We start from the raw sequence: 22,426 nt of genomic DNA, 5'->3' as shown, positions 1-22,426 counted from the left end.
CTGTTCCCAGACGTTCGGTCATGCATTGCACTTACAAAAAACCTTCATGTGGAGCTGTCTAATAATAGCTCTGTATATGATGCACTGACAAGAAAAATTCTGTATGAACAACTTCTTTGTAGTTTATTTTGACTAATTGTTGCAGTGCTGCAGCTCTGCAGGGAATAAATCCAGTGAGTCTCTTCAGCACTCACCTTCACTCACCACTACTCTTAAGAGTTTGCTTCCTTTTTTTAATTGCAGATAATTAGAGATTTTTCTTTGCTACAGTAAAACAAGAAGTCAGTAAAAATAGCTGTAGGTTTATTTTATTTATTTTTGCGTTTTGCCTTTGAAAGCATCCAAGGCTTCAGTGAAAAAAAACTAAAGAGCTGAGCAAATTTTTTTTTAATGCTTATATTATGTAACTTGCAAAAAGATTTTCTGTCTTTGAGCAGATTAGTATTCAGTTTCATTTTTTAATTTATTTTTGATTGATGACTTGCTGAGTGACTGAATTGTGTGGGTGTCAGCAGCACCTTCAGGTGCCTTCCACTATGTGTGTGTGTGTTCCCCTCAGTCCATCTTGACCCACTTTGTGTGCTGTTTAGTAACCATGACTAAAATTAAACTGCTGCGTGGTGTCCATCCCAAAAGAGGAACAAGCAAGTTCTGTACATCCCTAGTGTGTATGAAATACTTACCCCTCTAAACAAAAGCAGCACTAACTTCCTACAAATGATTACATAGTGACTGCACCTTTTTCACAGATGGAATACATGCACACACACGCACACACACAAAATTTGTCCTGATGCCCATAAAATTGACACCTATTTAGGCTTTATAAAAGATGCAGGTTGCAAAGTTAAAACTACTTATTTCATGAGGCTCTTTGACTAAACGGTTTCATGAAATGGCCACAGAGAACAGGCCATCTTTAAGCTGCCTCTAATCGAGCTGACTACATCCTGCATGCATGTGAGCTTTCAGAAATGAAGTGAGCATTGTGGAACCAAAAGAAGCTGTGTTAATGTGGAGCACTATACTAGGAATGTGTGACAAATGGCTCCTTCATACTATATTTAAAACGTAGCAGATTACCTCAGGTTAACAATCCTATTTGTGGTTTACCAATTTTTTTTATCTAACTGCAAACTTTCTATGCGTCATTGTCAATTTCCTCCTCTGTAATGAATCTGTTTGTTGTTGTTTACGCCTTGAAATCTCACAGTCAGGTTGCAGCATCGACTATCAGTACACCACATACACGAGCTGCAAAGCCAGTTTATGTTAAGGTCCTGCTAAAGGAACCCAAAATGCAGACTCGTCTTCTCAAAAAGCAAAACTGATTTATTTACAAAAAAGAACACAAAAAGGCTGACAAGGCAGCAAACAAACAAACAAACAAAAAAAAACAATAAATCGAGGAGGGAGACGTAAGGATCAGACTTGACTGTGGCAAGAACAGACAGAAAAAACAAAACAGAACGATGAACCAGCGAGGATATGAAGGAAGTGACTGAATATAAGGCCTGAGAGTGGTTGGAAGATTAAATTCATCTGGAGGCAGGTAATGGGAAACGGGTAAAGTGGGTGTGGCAGGCTGACTGGAAAACTACTGAGCTGAGGCCAGGTGAAAAGTGACACAGGGAACACATGAGAAAACTGATCACACAGAAACACAAGACAGATAACACAGAACTACAAAAACACAAGAGTGACAAGAACACCCAGAACCCACGAAGGAGACAGACAAATACCATGAAACCAGACGGAACTACAAAAATATGTTATAAAGGAAACACAAGGACCACAAGCATGAAAATCAACACAGAAAAATAACAAATCCTGACAGTTTACATGCATCAACTGTTCAGGCTTTGTTACCTGGCAACAGCAACCGCTGACGTCAACCCCTCATGCTGACACGGTCTATTCAGAAATCACGTCTAAGTCCCGGCGAGAAGTTTTCTGTCAAATGCCTAATGTATAACAGTGGTTGTACAGCATGATATTCACTGCCAGTGTGCTGTAAAATATCTGAACTTCAACTAGTTAATGCTACACTATGTTCAGGCTCCCCACTGCTACCGGTCCAACTTCAACAATTGGAGTATGATGGGTTTTCTCTTTTATGGTGATGTCTGTGCACTTTATTGAGTCTGTGAAAACTTTTGAGCTAATTCAAAAAAGCCATCCCATGTTCCTGTTCCTTAAAGCAGACTGGGAACATGACCCAGCAAATCTACTAATCATGTTTAACTGAATGATGAGCTGTGCACTAAACTCAGCTACTGGGCTTGACCTTAACTCGGAGCTGTTTGGTCAAAGAGGACCTATGTCAATGTGCTGACAACTGGTTAGATTTGCAAATTCTATACACACCAGCTTTCAACATACACATGCACAGAGATGCTAGAGAAATTGCAGTTTTTGTGAGAATGCTGAGTGCTGAATGACTTTGCTAAAATGTGGTAAAAAATGAGTTTCTAACAAATTGTTAAAGCAGAACAGAAGCAAAAACCACAACTAAAAGCTAAACCATAGCTAAAAGCATGGTGAAAATAGCACAAATGCTGACTCAGCATCCACACTATTATAAATCTTGTAATTGTCTTAAAATCATTGAATTCTTCAACATGTTTTGAATGAAAATTCTGTTAGAACTTGAGTTGAAACTATTCTCAGCTTTAGATCTTACAGTTCCTACATAACAATATCACAAGTTACAACAGTAGTCCTAAGCTGTGTTTCCTTCAGTAGAAGAACTGTTGGTGTTCTTGTTTCAATTCTAGGATCTACAGATTATCATTTTTACTTTTTATTTTTGTTAACAAAAAGAATATACATACAGAAGCCATAAATAGGTGACTCCAAATATCGTACAAATATGTCTGATGACTATACAGCCTTCTGTTGCAGAGGGTGTTTAGCAGCACATTACTCATTTCTCATGATTATAAGTGGATAACATTATAAGTAGATCACATGAATGAGTGAACTGGAGGACAATTAAATGTATTTCGTTGAGCAGACCAACAAGATTCACACTCAAAATGTCAGCAGCACAGTAACCAAGGAAACATGGTGCTGTTCATACGAGGTGAACGGTCTGGTACTCCTTCCGTTAAGAGCTTCTTTAACCAGAGTTTTATGATCTGATGAGTACAGAACATTCATGTATGACTAAATAAAGCCTACACGTAATACATTGACATGCAGGATCCTCTTTTGCCATTTGCTGCTGTGCTTCTCTTTTTATGGCGTGTCTAATATATTTCTTCCTTTCTATCTCAAAAACAGAATGGTCCCCTTGTCTTTTTATCTTATCTTTGTGCATTTGATTTTCATGACATGACACCCAAACCTTTATCCTAGTCTTTTTTTCTAAATCTATGTCCCTTACAACTTTCTTTTCCACCCCTGTTACAATCTTTTCTTCTGTCTGTGGCCTTCTTTGTCTCTGCTTTCTTTTCCCAGCCTATTACAGTTCAGCCCCACTCACCTCAGCAGGCATCATCCCCATCATGCAGTCGCTGTGCCCAGATGGACAAAGAGATGAATTTGGTTTCCTGCAGTACAAAAATTCTACGTGAGTAAAAATTAACAAGAGACATAAACTTCATTTTAAATCACTTGTCTGTTGTGTTTGTGTGTTTACCTGTATAACGACAACTTGCAATGCATCAAAAACATATTCATACCTCTTGAACTTTTCTACATTTTGTCATGTTTCAACCACAAGTTTTAAATGTATTTTACTGGGATTTGTGTGACAGACCAACACAAAATAGTGGATAATAGTGAAGTGGAAGGACAGTTATCTATGGTTTTCATTTATTTATTTATTTATTTCACAAATAAAAGTCTGAAAAGTGTGGTGTACATTTGCATTTAGTCCCTGAGCCAATACTTTGTAAAACCACCTGCCTCTGCAAATCCAACTGCAAGTCCTTTGGAGTTTGTCTCTACCAGCTTTGTACATCTAGAGACTGAAAATGTTGCCCCTTCCTCTTTGCAAAACAGGTGCAGCTCAGTCATATTACATGGATTTTGTCTGGGAACAGCATTTTTCCAAGTCTTGCCACAGTTGGGTTCAGGTCTGGACTTTGACTGGGCCATTCTAACACATGAATAAGCTTTGATCTGACCCACTCCATTGTAGGTCTGGTTGGATGTTTTGGGTTGTTGTCCTGCTGGAAGGTGAACCTCTGCCTCAGTCTCAAGTCTTTTACAGCCTCTAACAGCTTTTGTTTCTTTAACTCCATCCATCTTGTCAGCTCTGACCAGCTTCCCTGATGGGGAAAAAAAGCTCATCCCCACAGCATTATACTGCCACCACCATGTTTTACAGTGGGGATGGTGTGTTCACATAGTGTTTTGCATTTAGGGGAAAACATTCAGGTTTGGTCTGATCTGAGTAGAGCAGCATCTTCCAGATGTTTGCAGTGTTCCTACAGGACTTGTGTCAAACTGCAAACAGGCCTTCTTCTGACTTTCTTTCAACAATGGCTTCCTTCTTGCCCTTCTTCAATGAAGGACAGACTTGTGAAGAGCACATCTAACAGCTGTCCTGTGGACAGATTGTCCCTCCTTAGCTGTGGATCTCTGCAGCTCCTCCAGAGTTACCATGGGCTTCTTGGCTGCTTCTCAGAATAATGCTCCCCTCACCTGGCCGGTCAGTTTAGGTGGACGGCCATGTTTTTGTAGGTTTACAGTTGTACCGTACTATTTCCATTTTTGAATGATTGATTGAACAGTGGTCCATGAGATGCTTAAAGCTTGGGATATTGTTTGATTACCTAACCCTGCTTAATAATTTTAATTATTTCCCTCAGAGATAAATAAACTATTCATTTATTATTAATTCAAACATCTCAACAATTTTGTCCTTACCTTTTCTTATGCATTCCTTGGTCTTCATGATGGTGTTTGATCACTAATGTTTTGTAACAAAACCCTGAGGCTCACAGAACAGCTGGATTTATTCTGAGATTAAATTACACGCAGGTGGTCTTTATTTACTTCTGTTGGTTGCACTGGATGTTAGTTAGAGGTGTCAGAGTAAAGGGGGTGAATATTAATGCATGCCACACTTTTAGATTTTTATCTGCAAAAGATATTGACAACTTTGTATCATTTACCTTTCATTTCACAATTATGCTTTACTTTGTGTTGGTTTATTACATAAAATCCCAGTAAAATATTTTGAATTTTGTGGTTGTAACATAACAAACTGCTGAAAGGTTCAAGGGGATGAATACTTTCACAAAGCATTGGAGATGAGTCTTATGGACGGTCATGTTGGATAATACCATGTCTAGCGATTTTTAAAAGACATTTTGTTTAATCTGTAGGTGCTGGGAATTTGCACACAGTTTGACAAAAACACAAAACAGTCATCTATCAAACAGCTAGTAGTATTACTTTTATGGGCTTTTAGGACTTATGGTTAATCATTAAAAGCTATGAAGCTGCCACAGACTCGGTGTGATGAATACCTTGACCTTTTCTGTGTTTATTCTGTGAGGTATGTTGACTCAAAGACGTCACTGTCATACACAGCATCAGGAAATGGCAAAAAAGGTTCAAGATTAAAAAAAGTGAATAGATTAAATTTAAAATTGGAAATTTTCTATGTTTACTTAGAAACACTCACATTATGCTCTGTGGATACATGCTTGTTTTTTACAAGTTAACATTTCATTCAGTTTCATTTATTGACTCAAAGAAGTATTTGAAAATGTACTCTTTTTAAAATAAAAAAAGAAATTTGATCATGCACATCTACCAACTATAAAGCTACCTCCAGTCTGTCAACTCAGACTATAAAGTTAGAGAACAGTAGGCTACAAATGATCAGTCTAAAGGCTCAGGTTTGATCTGGCAGTCAAACACAATCATGGAAGCATCATGCAGGGTTTTAATTCAGTTCAGAAAAAGCTACATAGCTACACTTGTTTTTCTTACCAGAGTGACCCAGCTCCTGGAACGTCTCAGTGAAGTGGTTGAACAGAACAGATTCTTCTCGTCTGATCGACCTGGTTTGGGTCAGGAACTGGAGACCTTACAGCAACACCTGGAGAGCCTCAGCTCTGTACCTTTACCACCTGACTACAGCTTCAACAAGAGCCAAGGTTTGATGTTCACTAAGGCTTATCTTGCTGCTTTCACATAAGATGTGGTGCACTCTGCGCAATTCTTCCACAAAGATCAGAAAGACAGATAAAATCCTACATAAAAGAGTTATTGCTGCTAAAAATGGTCCTACAAGCTAATGAATCATGGGGTAGACTTAGTTCTTCACACACACAGCTTTTCCATTGCGGTGTCATTTTTGTTAAATAAATAAGGACATGGTGGAATCTGTTGTGTTTTTGTTCACTTGAGGTTAAATTCAAATCATTTTATAACCTGATAAAGACTAAATCACTTGATGTTAGAGAAGTTTATGCTTTTTCAGAATCTGCACCACAACCACAACAGCTTCCATGCCTATTTCACTCTGAGTAAAGGGCAAATGGACATCCTGCTGGCATTTTAGGGACAGTTGCACCGGTACTTTTAAAAATGAGAACCATTGTCAGGTTTTTGATCGCTCCTGTAGTCTTGCAGTCATTTGCTCACTGTGTTTGTGTCCACATACAAACAATATGTTTATGAATGTTAGTCTCTCTTACTTGTGTTGTGACGTAATCACAGACCTACGCTCCAAATTAAATCTATATTAACTTGAGAGCACACACATCAGAGTGCAGATTTGTCTTTCAGCACAAAGACATGAATGGGTTCACACCGCCCACAACATCCTGTGTGACAGCAGCTTATGTTGGTGTTGTGATGACTTTTTCTTTTAGCTTTCCTTCTGTGTTTGAAATTCCTGAGCATCACTGAATTCCCTCAATAAAGTTCTTGTGATACACAAGTTCATCTACACCAACAAATCTTTATTATGGGCTTCAGTCTATGTAAAAAGGCTTCCAGAGAAAATTTTAGGTCCATATCTTTAAAATGATCTGAGTTACAGCCGATTGCTATTATAGCCAAGGCAACTATTTCTGCCATCTTAAATTAAATTGAATCTAAAACTAAAATCTGTGTAGCACTTCATTAAATACTTAAAAACTTTTCCAGATTGGTGACAGTGGCTGTTTCCAAACAGCTGAGGAATCTGTTCGCAGTATAAGAAACAGCTGAGCTTCAGCCTTAGCCAATGAGAAGCCTAGCTTTTCCCACCCTTTTTGGAGTGAGCAGAAAGGGGCGGGGCTTCCTATAACCTTACTGTATTTACCTTGTGCTGCTTCGGCCATTTTGCTCCTTCAGGTTTTCACACCTTTGTTGGAGTATTTCCAGTTCAGTACCACCGCCACTGACAAACGTACAAAATGATCCAAATTTCAGAACAATCAGCAGGTATTAAAATCCTACATCTGTCAGTCCTCAGTACTGGGAGAATTACTCCCTCTGCTGAAAATGTTCTGAAATCACCTTCAAAGACATTATAATTATCATCAATGAAGAAACAGTAGAAAAACTAAAAATCTCGATATGTAAAATCTTTATTTACAGTCAGAAATCAGTACTGTTTTGTAAGCAGACAATAATCCACACATCTGATCAGAGGTTTGTGACAGAGATCAGAAGATTTTAATCCCAGAAATGGACGTAACCACTCCGTTTTTATTTTCTCAGCAGGGGGCTTTTTTAACCATGAACAACAGCTTTACGCACCTTGTTTTTCATGCAGTATTCCCCTTTGTTGTGTTGTAAAACAGCAGAAAAAAAGAAGCAAATCAATACATCCACAGTGCTTAGATTTAGTTGTCATGAAGATTTAAGATCAATGGTGTTTTTAAAGCTGCTGAGGACAGATCTAAGTGCTACACAGTATCAATCTGCCAGCTGCTTTAACAGTGACTTTGAAACTTACTGATCTATAATTGTGACATAGTTGTAATGATTAGTGTTATTACTCCGTTTTAAGCAGCATATAATTTAAACTATTAGCACGTCAGACAACAGTAAATAAATAAACCAAATCAAACCACTCACCTTCCTGTTTAAACATCAGATTGTGATGCTAGAAATAAAATAAAAATAAAACATCACAACAAAAACATACAGTATACATTAAACCAGTAATGTCCAGTTATAGTTAACAGAAAATGTAAGCTCAGAATCTTGTTGGTGTCAAAGTAGCAGCTACATACATGAAGGCCAGCAGAATATGGTAAAATAAATGTCTGGAAAAAAATAAAAATAAATGTCTACACGTGTCTAACCCTAACCTCTAACCCTAAAAAAGAAAACCGACAAATACATCATCTATGCTCTGTCTTTTCCTGTTAAGTGACACACAGGGGCCTGGCCATCTACATGCATTACCATGGTTTGACAACCATAAAAAAATAAATATACACTGAATATACAATAAAAATACACTGAAATGTCCAGCCACAGCACTGTCTATGCTAACAAGACAAAAATTTGTGCTGCCATCTTGGTAGGTGCTACGTGGCAGCCTTGATAACTGCCACCATGGCAGCAGAACATTGATATCTGAGAAAAAATCTAAACTCAGACAAGAAGCACATTGTTTTGTCATTAATTGTCATAATTATTAGTACCCGCACTTCAAAGAGCATATCAGGAATTGGTTCAGGAAGCACCTAAAGATGCAGGCAGAACTCATGGATGGGTTTCACAAAAATAAAAGTTTTAACTACAAAATAAAAAAAGCTGACAGGGCAGCAAATTAAGATAGCAAAAGGAAATCAATTAGGAAAAGGCAGGAAACAGTGTAACAGGATAACAGACTGATGAGTGAAAGAGAACTGTGAGTTTATGAGGAATGATTACTAATGGTAACAGCTGATACTAATGAACACGAGGAGCAGGTGTGAATGGTTAACTGAGGGGAAAATGGCTGATAACATAAGGAGACGCTGGGAAACTAAACACAAGAAATCTGAAAAATAACACAAGAAAAATATGATAAAATGTAAACACAGTAACAAAACAAAACAAACCAACAACCACAAAAACAGCTGATCATGATAGAACATGGTATTACATTTTATAGGCGAGTATTATGTCAAAGAGAAATCATTTGTAAAATCATAAAATATTTCTTCTTTACCTATTTTAGTGGTAAAATATATATACTAAATATGAATGATTTTGTGTATAGCACAGGTGTGAAACTCTGTTCTTTGGGGGTCACTCTCCTGCATGCTTTAAAACACTTGATTTAAATGGAAGTCTTGGGGACATGCTTCTGGAGAACTTGATGATTTGTTAAGGAGGTAATTAAATCGTTTGAATCGGGTGTTTTGGAGCAGGAAACAACTAAAACCTTCAGGACAGTGGCTCTCAAGGCCTGGAGTTTGACACCCCTTGTGCATAGGAAAGACTAAAGCTATTATTCTTGTTTAAACACTGAAGTGCATGTTATATCAGACCTAAATATTTCCAGCATTATGAGGAAAAATCTGCATTATATCAATTAAAATGATCAGTCCAAGGCCAATTAACTACAAACAGCAGAGCTCTGGTGATACTAAGTAGGCCTGTAAAGTACTTAAGTCATCCTAGACTAGAAGTCTAGTTTTGGTAAATTAACACTGAGTTGAGTACTAGCCAACTGGTGTGAAGTGACAGTCTGTAAAAGTTCAATATTATGTTTTTAGGCCTTTTGCTTGATTCATGGTAGAGATCTTAATATACCGTTTATGGTACAGGGTGGGCATCAGATTAGCATTTTGCCCCAATAATGCTTGACCAGGCTTTGTAAGAGGCTCATTACAGAATACTCTCGTCTCCTGTTTTCACAATATGCATGATCTATTTTTGATTAGGCAAAATAAGTCCTATTTCTATGTCTTTGGACTAATGACAAACTATGCACAAGGTGTTACATTGTGTGGCTTCAACTTTAAAACAGTACTGAGTGATGGAAGTAGCTCTTAGCAAGATGGCGAACATGCCACCCAGCACTTAGTGGTGATTCCAGTGTATTTCTGTTTCACTGGTGACAACATGTGATTCTGTCACTGGTTTATCAGTTGTGTGTTGTTCTTTCATTTGGATTTTCCTCTTTAGACTGGGAAAATACCACTGGAGCAGCAGTTGTTGAAATATGACCCAGATGATTTGCCATTAAAAAAATGGTCTATTTTTTGCTTTCACCACAAGCATCATCAAGAATGAAATGTTTATTCTCTGCTTAATATAGCTCACCAAATTTCCAGACATAACTTAAATCAATTCATTCCAAGAAATGAAAAGGAAGGATCTCTTTCAGATGAAGACACAATATGCTAAACACAGACGAGTACACAATATTTTGTTAACATTAGATTCTTTTTGTCCAGCTCGTATACCACATATTCAGATGGATTAAGAAATAATGACACAGATGGGCATCAATAGGATTTACTGAATCCAAATGACTGTAATCTAATCCCAAAACATGATGATGATGCTGTGCAGAAAGGCTAATTCAATTATATAAAAATATTTAGTTTACATAACTTTGTACAATATTTTGAAGTAAGAAGTTATTTGATGTTTGTGTGTGATGCAGGGTTCACTCTGGGCAGCGTAATGAAGAACCAGTCTGATTTCCAGCACTTCCTGGTCAGGAATCTTTCCTTGTCTAACTCCACAGCCAGGATGCTGCTCAGCAGTCCACTGAGCCTCACAGAGGTGAGGAGTGTTTCCTGTCCAAAACACTTGCATCATTCTGATTGTGTCTCACAAGACTGGGTTCAAAGTATTTACTCACTCACTACATCATAGTCACTATATAGGTGATAAGGGACAGTGCTGTGGTGTTGCAATTCAGCCACTATTTGAATGTAGAGTACTTCAGAATTATGCCCTGAGTAATCATAATCAGGTGACACAAACAAACACCATCAACATACATTGTAATACACTTCTGAATCTGAGGTGATGGACAGCATCACTCTGCCTGAGAAAATGTAAGTACCATCTTCTGAATGAGACATCAGATTTATTTACACATATCTGTTACTGTCGGAGCCTATTAAGATTTAAATAAATGTATTTATTGCTAAATTAATTTCCTCAGATGTGAAGCCATGTGAATGGTAGATCTATTGTTGTATATTTATTTATTTAATTGTTTTGCTTAGACCCTCCTCCTCCTTGTCAGTCAGCCTCCTGCAGTGATTAACAGGCAGAAGCAGCTGCTGGGGCGGCTCTGATTGTTTGGTGAAGGAGTGAGGAGTGAAATGGTTTTTGCACTGCAAATTAACGTTTTATTTGAAGTCAACTCGGAGGCTAATTTTGTGTTGTTAATTTTGTAAGTAAAAGAAACTCCTTGGAAACAGGAAGAGTCTCCGCGAGTGCTTTTTTGTTTTTTTTTGAGTGAGTCGAAAACCTCCTCCTGCGGGACTACTCTGGCATTTTTGTTTTCTGGAACTTTTGGGATGCAAGAGTGGCCATTACAGTTACACTTTTTGGTTGTATCAATTTACACAAGCATGGACTGCAGCTGTTAATTATCACATACCCAACATTTCTGTACAGAACAACTGTTTTTTAGAGTCATCATTTGTGTTCAGACAATAAAAACAAGATGCAGAGTATAAGGGTTAAAATATGGCTTGCTTTACATTGTGATTTGTAACATATCTAATATTTCTATATTTAGACAAATGTTTTAAATATATCACAGTTTTCTAATGAGTTCTCAGCCTTTCATCTCAGACAGAGGAGGAGACGAAAGCCTTTATATTAAAGAGATCTGGATCATTGTAGACAACGTGTCTGAAAATCTCAGTGAGCAGAAGATGTTAGCACTAGCCTTCATTAGCCTGCTGCTTTGGCTGAGACCGCAACGCATTACAGTCTGTTTCCACCAATGTAGTGGTGATTCCTTCCTGGATGAAAAAATATTAAATTAGCTATTCAGTCTCAAAGTGAAACTAAATATCTACAGAGTAATACCAATTAAATACAAATATTTGATGTAAATAAGTAATCACATAAATATTCACCACTTTTAAAAATTCTTAATTCAACTCAAAGAAAGGATTTTTGAAACATACAAGTCAGGGAATGGATACAAAAGGATTTCCAAAGCTCTAAACATCCCTAGGATTTGTGGTAAATCCATCATCAAGAGACAGAAGGTATATAGCACATGTGTAAATCTACCAAGAGCAGGCAGAACTCACATACTGAGTGATCAAAGAGTGATCAAAAAGGAGAATAGTGAGAGAAACCATCAAGACACCTGTGACACCTGTGTTGCCCACGTTCTTCACCAGTCTGAGCTTTATTGGAGAGTGGAAAACAGAAAACTCAGATTACTTTTTGACATGAGGCTTGAAACGATCCATACAAACTCTAGTCAAGATTTATTCTGCGTTTTCTGAAGGTTGTTATATAATTTATTTTTGTAAAGAAGGACAATTTCTAGTGATCATGACTCATTTATGACAGCAATAAAAGCAGAAAACATCCAACTTTTGCAAGGCACTGCAGTGGATTAAAGATTCACTACAAAGTAAACAGTAAAGTAAATATTTTGAACACCACTACAAAATGTCTGACTCATTACATAGGGACTATGTTTTGTAGAATAATGCTATAATCTGGTGATTTCTTAATATATTTGTGTTATATTTCTTAATAACACATACATTCTTTTGAAAGTTCCAAGTTTTTTTGAAGTTCAATACTGCTGCTCTTCTGTGAAACTTTGTGGTTTTCTAAAGGTGCACATTTTACTTTGAAAAGTTTTATTTCTTTTAAAGTAGCACTCTATGTTGACACAACGTTTGTACTGCTTGGACAAAGAAAGTTTGCATTTGTTTTTCAGGGTGCATTTTGAATTAATTAGAAAATATTTGTTTTGCGAAGCTGAATGAATAATTCCAGTCACCAGAATTTTTAAATTCTACCATGCACACATCCATCTTCTTTTTGTGTCCTGTAGGTATATAGTCTTGTCTTTGGGGCTTCTCTCAGAGATTCTGGAGGGGCAAAAAGTTGGAGCAACAAAGAAAATAACATCAAACAAAAACCTGCAGATAAAGTTTTGCAGATAAAGGTGAGCTCACAAACATTTATATGTACTGTACTGCTGTCAAACATCACAATACCAGGTCCAGGTCATGGTGACAGAGTTCCCTTTTTTAACTATCATGGAGAATTCACCAAAGTATTACAAACAGGTCCTAATATTCAGAGTAAAAGTTGAATTAAAAAGTAAGATTGATTTTCCTCTGATAACCTAAACTAGTCATAGTGAAACATGAACTATTTTTTAAATGCAAACTTTACTACCCAATTCTGAAAAAGTTGGGACATTGTGTGGAACGTAAATAAAAACAGAATGCAATGATTTGCAAATCTCAGAAATTCACATTTTATTCACAAAGTAAACATATCAAATGTGCCAACTAAGAAATTCTACCATTTTTTTTGACAAAATAAGGTCATTTTAAATTTGATGGCAGCAACACATCTTTAAAACGTTTGTTTCCTACTGTGAAGCATCCGCTCTTCTTTTAGCAACAATCTGTGAATGTGCAGGAACTGAGAGCAGTTGCTGGAGTTTTTGGAGGGGAATGTTGTCTCATTCTTGTTTGATATAGAAATCTAGCTGTTCAACAGCCCTGGGTTTACAAGATAGGAGCCTATGCTTTTCTAAAACTTGTATATACTTTTCTGCATTGATGGTGCCTTTCCAAATATGCAAGTTGCTCATGCCATCGGTACTAATGCACCCCCATACCATCAGAGAGGTAGGCTTTTGAACTGTGGGCTGAAAACAGGACAGATAGTTCCTTCCCTCTTCAGTATGAAGGACATGGTGTCTGTGGTTTCCAGAAATAACTTCAATTTTTTTTTTCTGACCACAGAACAGTTTTCCACTTTGCCTCAGTTCATTTTAAATGAGCTTTGGAGAGAAGATAGCAGCATTTCTCAGTGGTGTTCTCATATGGCTTCTTCTTTGCATGATAGACCTTTAACCAGCATTTGTGGGTGACATGATGAACTGTGTTCACAGACAATGATTTGTGGAAGCGTTCCTAAAATCATCCATGGATGTCTAAAAGAAAATCGAAAAAAGACAACAAACAAAAAATAAAAACAAAAGCAAAAAAAGACCTTTTTTAATGTGTGTTGTCCAAAGGCCTGAAGATCATGGGAATCTGATATTGACTTTTGTCCTTTTCTTTTGCACACAGAGATTTCTCCAGTTTCTTGAAATCTTTTGATGATATTATGAACTGTAGATGATGGGATATTTAAAGCCTTCCTAATTTTCTATTGAAAAACCATTATTATGAATTGTTCCACAAGTTTTAAATGTAGTTTTTCACAGACTGGTGATCCTTTGCCCATCTCAACTTCTGAGAAATGTAGCCTCTCTAAAATGCTCTTTTTATACTCAATCCTCTTACTGACCTGTTTTTGTCAATTGACCTAATGAGTTGCAAAATGCTCCTGCAACTGTTTCTTATATGAACCAATTACTTTTGTTTTCCTGTCTCCACTTTTTTGAAATGCGTTTCTGCCATCAAATTCAAAGTTACGTACTTTATTTTTTTCCAAAAAAACTTGTACAATATCTATGTTAATATAATTGATATATTTGCTATATTCCATTGTGAGCTCGGTGATTAGTGCCGCGGTCTCGTAATCCTAAGGTTGCGGGTGTGAGCCCAGGTTGCGTCAGAAAGTCTGTCATACGAGTTTGTGTTTTGTAGCAACCCTGCAAAGGGGAGCAGCCGAAAGAAAAACAGTGCAATGTTCTGAATAAAGTTTGGGTTTCTGAGATGTGCAAATCATTGTATTCTGTTTTTTATTTACATTTTACACAACATACCACCTTTTTTGGAATTGGGGATGTAATTTACATATCTAGACATTAGTGTTGTAATGATCCACCAAAGTTACAGTTCAGTATAGGTTTACAACACAGGAGAAAACAAACAAACAAACAAGAATAACGGATGCCAAAGGCTGGTTACCCATTTGGTAAGTCAGCCCAGGATTTCTCACTCTGTTCCTGTGTATGTACATGTAAAATGGAAATCACAGCAACTTAAATCCAGAATTATAAATAATTAATCGTTAACCATAGACATAAAGTTCTTTACAGAAATAGAGCTAGTACTTGTCTTTGTTTAGGTGGAGGAAGTGTTTTTTGTTCAAAAACTTGGACTCTCTAGTGATGATCAGTCAACTGATTATGTAGACCAATTGAAAATCATGGAAATTCTAAAATTGTCTAAGTTAATGTTTGATTAAAGATTATTTCCTCCACCACTGCTAATGAGATGGTTGGACGATGCTCACAGTTCAGTTTGACACTGTAGTTGTATTATTAATGGGTCACTGTAACTGTCTTTCAATAATACAGAGCAAGTGCATCCCTTTTCTTAACATTATTGTTTCCCTTCCTTTTTCTGCACCCCCAACCACCACCACATATTTGCTCCTACAGGAGAAGCTGCTGGAAGGTACCCAGAGTCTGGATGGAGGTCTTATCCACAAAGCCTTGCATGATCCAACCAATGCAGCCCACAAAAAGGCTCTGGTCAGATTGATGTCCCTGGCTTTAGGCCTCACTGAGGTCTCAGGAAGTCAGAGAGATGACCAGCAGGGGATGAAGGAGGTGGAGGTAGACCTTCTGATTCATATACAATTCCTACATCATCAACTTTAGACTAGGGCTAGTCTCTCACTGAGCTGACTCCTTGGTGAACAGTGTTTGTGAGGGAGACTCCACAATGCCTTCAACGTTCTCCAATTCCTTGCGTGAGTTGCAGAGGCATACAGTCCTGCTGCTTGAGTTTTGAACATGTTTAAAAAAAATTGTGACAAATTTTCTCTCAAAATAGCCACAATTACCTCAAACGCTCGTTAAATTTGTTGCAGTCGTCTCCAACCCATTTCAGTAATACTGGAGCTGCACTTTGATATCTGCACAGAAGCTTGCCTCTGATAGAAAACATCCGAGGCTACAACCCCACATGTCCAGGTGTAAAATTACGCTGAGCAAATCAAACGTGGGGACAGCTGCAAAGGTAGGAACAAAACAAGCTGAGGCAGAGACAATGTGGGCAGAGTTGAGCAATGAAATAATGTGAGTGGCCATGAATAGGTTTTGCAAGCCAGGCACACAAAAATAGGCCAGGATTTAAAAAAACCCATAAAACTATTAACAACAATAAAGGAACAAGATCTCTGTGACTCTAGTGAAGAACTTGAGAACCGTTGTGAACATTTTGAGACAGTTTGGAGACTCCCTTGAGAATATTGTTAACCAACAGACACAAACCAGTGAGATACTGTCTTTAAGATGGCTAAAGATGTTAACTTGAACAGCCCTGCAAAGATTCTGATTCGTACAGACATTTATAGTAGTGGGACCCTCATGTTCCACCATATTCATAGCTCAACACACACTTATAAATTAGCCAGTATTGTTTATTTTATTATCTTTCCTGTAACTTTTAAAGCTCATTAATAAACAATAAATCACTGAGAATTCACAGCAGCACACACCAAACTGCTTGTCTGACTGGCAGTTTATTTTCTTAATGTTTATATTTCCTAAATGCTTAAAAGTGCTTATTGCAAATTATATAATAAAAAATAAAGAGCTTATCCTGAACTATATCAAATGGTGCAGTTCGAAAGAGTTTACTCCAGGGGTTTTCCAGATATATTGATATGCGATTCTGAAATGCAGGTAGGCACACAAGGTAAATGAAGCTGAAAAAACCCGTGGAAGCTTGAGTCACATGATTGACCTACTGGCTGGAGTCTGTGTAGGGAACCAAATATGGTGGACTCAGACAGTATAGCATCTGTAAGAAGACGTTTAGGTGGAAATATAAGAGTGAATCTGCTGCTAAGCAGGAAAGAAAAGATGGAGTAAGACAACTGTCAAGAATAAATATGGAGGATGAAGCAGAGCGGTGGAGCGCCATAAGGACAGAGCTCTGCATCCGTACACACTGCTAGACTAAATTTACCATTTCAACATTTTTTTTTCCAAAATAGTCTAACACTTGGAATGTTTCTAACTTAAATCTTTACTTTCTTGTCCCAAGTTTGTTGACTCAATAAATCTGATAGTTAATATGTACCAACACATCAAAATTGTCAGGCTTCTCCATATCAAATAACTCAAATAGCTTGGATTTTGTTTGGATTCTTTATTGTTTTTGACAAGTCTTTGTGACTTTGCAATGAATACCTTTAAGTTGAACATGATATTGCTCCATTGTTTATAAAAATCCCTAAACTTTCTTCACTGATTCACAGATGGTTTTATTCTTGAATTTGAGTCAGTTTTCTATTCCTGTGTTTGAGTTCCTACTGTTCTCATCTGTTGTGTGCACCCCAAGCTTCACTAACAATTTAACAGTTCAAAATGTATTTTCTTAGGTACATCTGGAGGAGTTACAGACTATATTGTCCTGGGTAACCTCAGTCAGCACAAGAAGTGATCCTGGATATTTGTAGCCTTTTCACTGCAGACGTGTACTTCATCTTTCCTATCAAGGGGACAGGACACAGAATAAAATGAACTGCTTCTGTCTTCCACAGGAGGTCCTCCTGACTGGATCCATGCTGGAGTTCCTCACCTGTGGGGAGAGTGGTGCCACTGAGCTCAGTAAGATTCTGTTGGTGCCCAAGAACGAGCAATCAGTGCTGCAAGCCTATCGCAGTGCAATGTGCAGTGAGGGGGATGCTCAGAGATCGGAGCGCTTCAGGCAGCTGAGCCAGGAGCTTAGAGAGCAGATCAACATGCCGAGTGTGGCGGAGAAGGTACAGCTGCAACCTCAGATCTGTAAGGTGGAACACTACAGAAACTCTAAGACAAGTGCATAATAAAAGTACTGTAAGGTTACAACTAACTGTTTGTTTTTACAAGAATGTCGACTAGAATATATTCACATGTGAGTAGCTGTAGACATTTAGGCTTTCTTGATTAAAAAATATTTTGACCAATTTAGAAAAGCTAATTGATCTACTGACAGGTTTGAAATACAATATAATTCCATGCACAAGTTTAAGCACCTGAGTATATGCTACGTGATAACTAATGTCTATTTTTTTAAAATAAATTGTAACAGCACATTAGGGGTGAGGATCTTTAGGCACCTCTAAATGTAGTTACATTACGATTCAGACGGCAACGATGCGATTATAAAACAATTACTAATACATGTCGATGCATCCATCATCCCACCTTAGACAGAATACCGAGCAACAAATCTTTCAGACCTAAACGAAACTAAATATTGTTGCTCTACGTTGCAGCTTAAAACAGTTTTCATTTGAATAAGACTTTAGCAACTAAACAACTGAACAAAAAAAGAAGTCAAATTGTTGAGTGCAGGTACATAGACACCCATGCATGACGTCACAATGGTCTTACCCACTTTCTTCAGTGTTTCCACCACTTTTGGTCCCATTGTAGAGTGGGGATGGCTGTGTTAGCATCTTTGACATAAGATGATCTTTTCCTCATGACTTTAATAAGTTGAAATAATAAGCAATTTCTGACATTTTTTAACCAATTCAATATTTGTCATGTTTGCAACACAATGCATTGATAAATAGATTATAACCCTACCCATACAGCACAATGACATTGCATTTACTTGAGTTTTAACAAAACACCATAATGTGATTGGTACCCCTCCAGCTCCATCTGGACGGGCCCAGCTCCTTGGCCCATCTCTCTCAGTCTCACCTTGGGGCCCTGCTGAAGGATCTAGCTGATGTGGAAAGGCTTCTAAAAGATGTTGACCTGCTTTCTGGCCTGGCTCGACTTCTACCCAAAGGAGCGTGTGCTGGTCAAAGTCCAGCGTCGTCCATGAATGCCACCTGGCCCCTTAACGTCACCGCATGGGGCCCCAATACGACCGACACTCCCATAGAGGAGGGGGAGGAGGGAGGAGAGCGAGCTGGGAAAGGGAAGGTGGACATGGAGAATCCTCATTCTCAGTTTTCAGCCTTCGTCCAGCTGTGGGCCGGACTGCAGCCTATTCTGTGTGGGAACAACAGGTGGGTGAAATCCAATGGACAATGGTTGACATATTTGCCCATAACTTAAAATTGACTGAGTTATAGCCATTTCTGTTTGTTTTTTTAAGGTTAGTTAGCTGTGGCAGCCATCTTAGATTAGGCTGACCCTAAAAGTTATGCAGTTGAAGATGGAGATGTACATTTAATGATTACATCCTGACAGTTTCATTACAATTCCTCCAGTGGTTCATGAGATATTGTGCTAAAAAACACAAACAAACATGCACATACAGACACAGGTAAAAAGAGCAATAGCTATTGCAGTGAGTATACAGTGATAAAAAAAATTTATGGTCTCATTTTAAAGTCTCAATTTTTAACTAACATTTTAAACAAATTCATTTTCATCGACAAAATGCCCCTTTGTGTGAATAAAAATTATTGTTTTCTGTTTATAATTACTCTACCAAAACCAAAAAACAATGAAATAATATTTTGTCCTACCTGCATGATTATTGTTACTGGCTACATTTAAATCAAAAAATGTGAACTGAAACATTATATCAGGTTTTAGCAATATTTCAATGGTTCTAATAATAATGTTGTAGGCTGGACTCCATGTACTCCATATTCAGGAAAGGAAGATCATTTACCACATTAGTTTGATAAAGTCTAAACACAGTAGGTTTCTATGACTAGTTTTTTTTTTTTTTTCGCTAAATTTTAGTTTTATCTTCTGTCTGATGACAGTAATCAAGAAACAAATGAGGCAATACAGGAAAACAAATTAATTGTGCTTAAAAGATCTGTGGTATGAGAAAAAACTTTGTTTTTATTTGTGTTTATTCTAATGTAAAAAAATAACAAAGTTTAAATGCAGTAAAGTTTTGAAGGTAATGTGTGTGATTGTTTCAGGATCATTGAACCAGAGGCACTAAAGCAGGGGAATATGAGCTCACTGGGATTCACCAGCAAAGAACAGAGGAATCTGGGCCTGCTGGTTCACTTAATGACTACAAATCCCAAGATCCTCTACTCTCCTATAGGCTCGGAGGCAGACAAAGTGATTCAGAAGGCATGTAGATGGCAAACTGCATCCATCATTCTACATTATTAATCATTTTAAAACATTCATGAAATTGTAAGAATGAAGAAGAAGAAGGCTGAGCAAAAACTGTCAAAACGGAACATTAAACATGGCTGTATTCATACTGGTAGAAATAAAACTATTTTTTGTCAACTTTGTTCACCATTTGTACTTAGGCAAATGAGACGTTTGCATTTGTTGGGAATGTCACACATTACACTCGCTTGTGGCTGAACATCTCAGCTCAGCTCAGGACTTTCCTGGAGGAGGGCCAACTGCAAAGCCATCTGATGTGGCTCCAGCAGGTACGTGCAGCTACAGTCTCCCGTTTGAAAAGATAAATACCAGTACTTTAAAAATGTTTGGTTTGCTGAGTCAGCATTCACACTATTGCTTCCCTGTTTATACTGTAAATGTATATGTCCGTACGTTTTTTGCTATCAAACTACTTTCACATATTTTGTGCTATTTTAACCATTTATGTACCAGAACGCTCTGCTCGAATCGAAATAGTGTGCTTTGACTTTTAGCATTTGTAACATTTACAGTTTTTGAATTAGTTCTGCAAATTTTTGCTTTAAGCTACTGTTCTGATCATTTAGCTTTTGGCAGTACTTGAAGCAGAACAGTGCTCTCATCACTGAGTCAGTCTTCTTTCTCACCAGCTCTCCTCAGAGCTTCAGCAGCACCCCGAGCTGTTAAATGATACCGACAGTGAGCTGATGCAGACCCTGATGGAGGGAAACTACACTCTTCCTAACACCTCCACCCTCCTGGAACAGTTGGACACCATTGACAATGCTGCCTGTGGCTGGACACGCTTTATGTCAAAGGTCAGGAAAGTGCAGGAAAATATTTACCGTATACATATTTTTCTGTATTGAAACATTTACAGTTGAACTAAAAGGTACGACAGGGCAGCTTCATAAAATATGCCTTCCATATCTGCGTGAACTTAACACCAAATACCGCTTCCAGCAAAGAATTCAAAATAACTTTAAAAACAACCAAAATGTAAACTGTTTATTTCTCAAGCATCAAAGCTGCTAAACTTCCACTAATAATCTTTTCTATTTAAAAAAAAACCTGTTAATTCCATGTATTATTTTAATTTATGAAAAAATTAAGTTATTTACTTTAATGAATTTAGTCAGAAACACATCCCCACATCCATAAATGTCAAAGAAAAAAAACTTACCTAGTTTTATCATCCTTTCACCTTTGGTGGAAGGTGATTTAAAACAGATAAATTTAAAATGTTTTACAGCAAGTAATTATGAAGTTAGATTTGGCCAAATTCTTAGTGTGTGTTTTACCTAAATTCTTTCTTACTCTTTTGATTGAATTTGTGAAGTGACCTGTTTTTGTGTTTGCAAATCACTTTAAAATCATTATATCCCAGTCTGAGAAACCAGAATGTGGGTTTTAAGGAACCAAGACAAGTTAACTGATGTTTTGAAAACGATCTTGTGCAGATCAATGACTTTACAAACCTACATTCTGCACTCAACCCGAACTGTCAGCAGCTACAGTGAAGGGACAGTTTCTAATGCATGAAGATCATTTTGATTGTTCAGTGTTTAAAGTGTGCAGTATACATAAAGATAATAGAAAGCAAGTAAATATAGACCACTCCCTCAACTAGGCAGTGCATTTCTTTTGTTTATTTTTTTTCTTGTCACAATGAAAATAGGACTACGTTTATCACATCCTGTGTATCATGTGTCAAAGCAAGCAAAAGTTACATACCTGTTCATGCACAAACCAATATTTTGTGGGAAAACTGCTCCAAGTAATTTATGATTGAATCAAAGTTTCAGGAGTCTGCAGACACATCCTAAATGAGAGATAGTGTCAGGTGCTGCAGGCTTGGGCATTACTTTCTTACTGACAGGTCTGACTTATTCACAGAAAGAGGTTTGAATCAGAGTAGCATTTACAGGTGCTGGTCATAAAATTAGAATATCATGAAAAAGTAGATTGATTTCAGTAATTCCATTTAAAAAGTGAAACTTGTATATTATATTCATACATTACATACAAACTCATATATTTTAAATGTTTATTTCGTTTAATTTTGATGATTACAAATGACAACAAATGAAAATCTCAAATTCATCATATCAGAAAATTAGAATATTACTGAAGACCAAGAAAAACAAAGGATTTATAGAAATGTTGGCCAACTAAAAAGTATGAACATGAAAAGTATGAGCATGTACAGCACTCAGTATTTAGTTGGGCCTCCTTTGGCCTGTATTACTGCAGCAATGCGGCGTGGCATGGAGTCGATCAGTCTGTGGCACTGCTCAGATGTTATGATAG

At 37.4% G+C, this 22,426-nt stretch overlaps 1 protein-coding gene across 2 annotated transcripts in view; it reads left to right on the top strand.

The window, feature by feature from the left end:
- The window catches only part of abca2 (ATP-binding cassette, sub-family A (ABC1), member 2), a 98,528-nt gene that overhangs the window by 27,183 nt on the left and 48,919 nt on the right, over positions 1 to 22,426 (top strand). For both annotated transcript variants that reach the window (XM_017432713.3, XM_017432711.3), the window contains 10 exons: positions 3,463 to 3,574; positions 5,956 to 6,119; positions 10,568 to 10,689; positions 12,953 to 13,066; positions 15,473 to 15,649; positions 17,587 to 17,808; positions 18,692 to 19,053; positions 19,930 to 20,089; positions 20,278 to 20,406; positions 20,767 to 20,934. In XM_017432713.3, the coding sequence (XP_017288202.1) occupies positions 3,463 to 3,574; positions 5,956 to 6,119; positions 10,568 to 10,689; positions 12,953 to 13,066; positions 15,473 to 15,649; positions 17,587 to 17,808; positions 18,692 to 19,053; positions 19,930 to 20,089; positions 20,278 to 20,406; positions 20,767 to 20,934 (1,730 nt within the window). The remainder of the gene's footprint in view (positions 1 to 3,462; positions 3,575 to 5,955; positions 6,120 to 10,567; positions 10,690 to 12,952; positions 13,067 to 15,472; positions 15,650 to 17,586; positions 17,809 to 18,691; positions 19,054 to 19,929; positions 20,090 to 20,277; positions 20,407 to 20,766; positions 20,935 to 22,426) is intronic.

This window comes from Kryptolebias marmoratus, linkage group LG1 (assembly GCF_001649575.2).
Source record: "Kryptolebias marmoratus isolate JLee-2015 linkage group LG1, ASM164957v2, whole genome shotgun sequence".
NCBI classification, from domain to species: Eukaryota; Metazoa; Chordata; class Actinopteri; order Cyprinodontiformes; family Rivulidae; genus Kryptolebias; species Kryptolebias marmoratus.
Note: the sequence above shows the minus strand (reverse complement) of the source record. Positions and strands in the feature narration are given on the sequence as shown.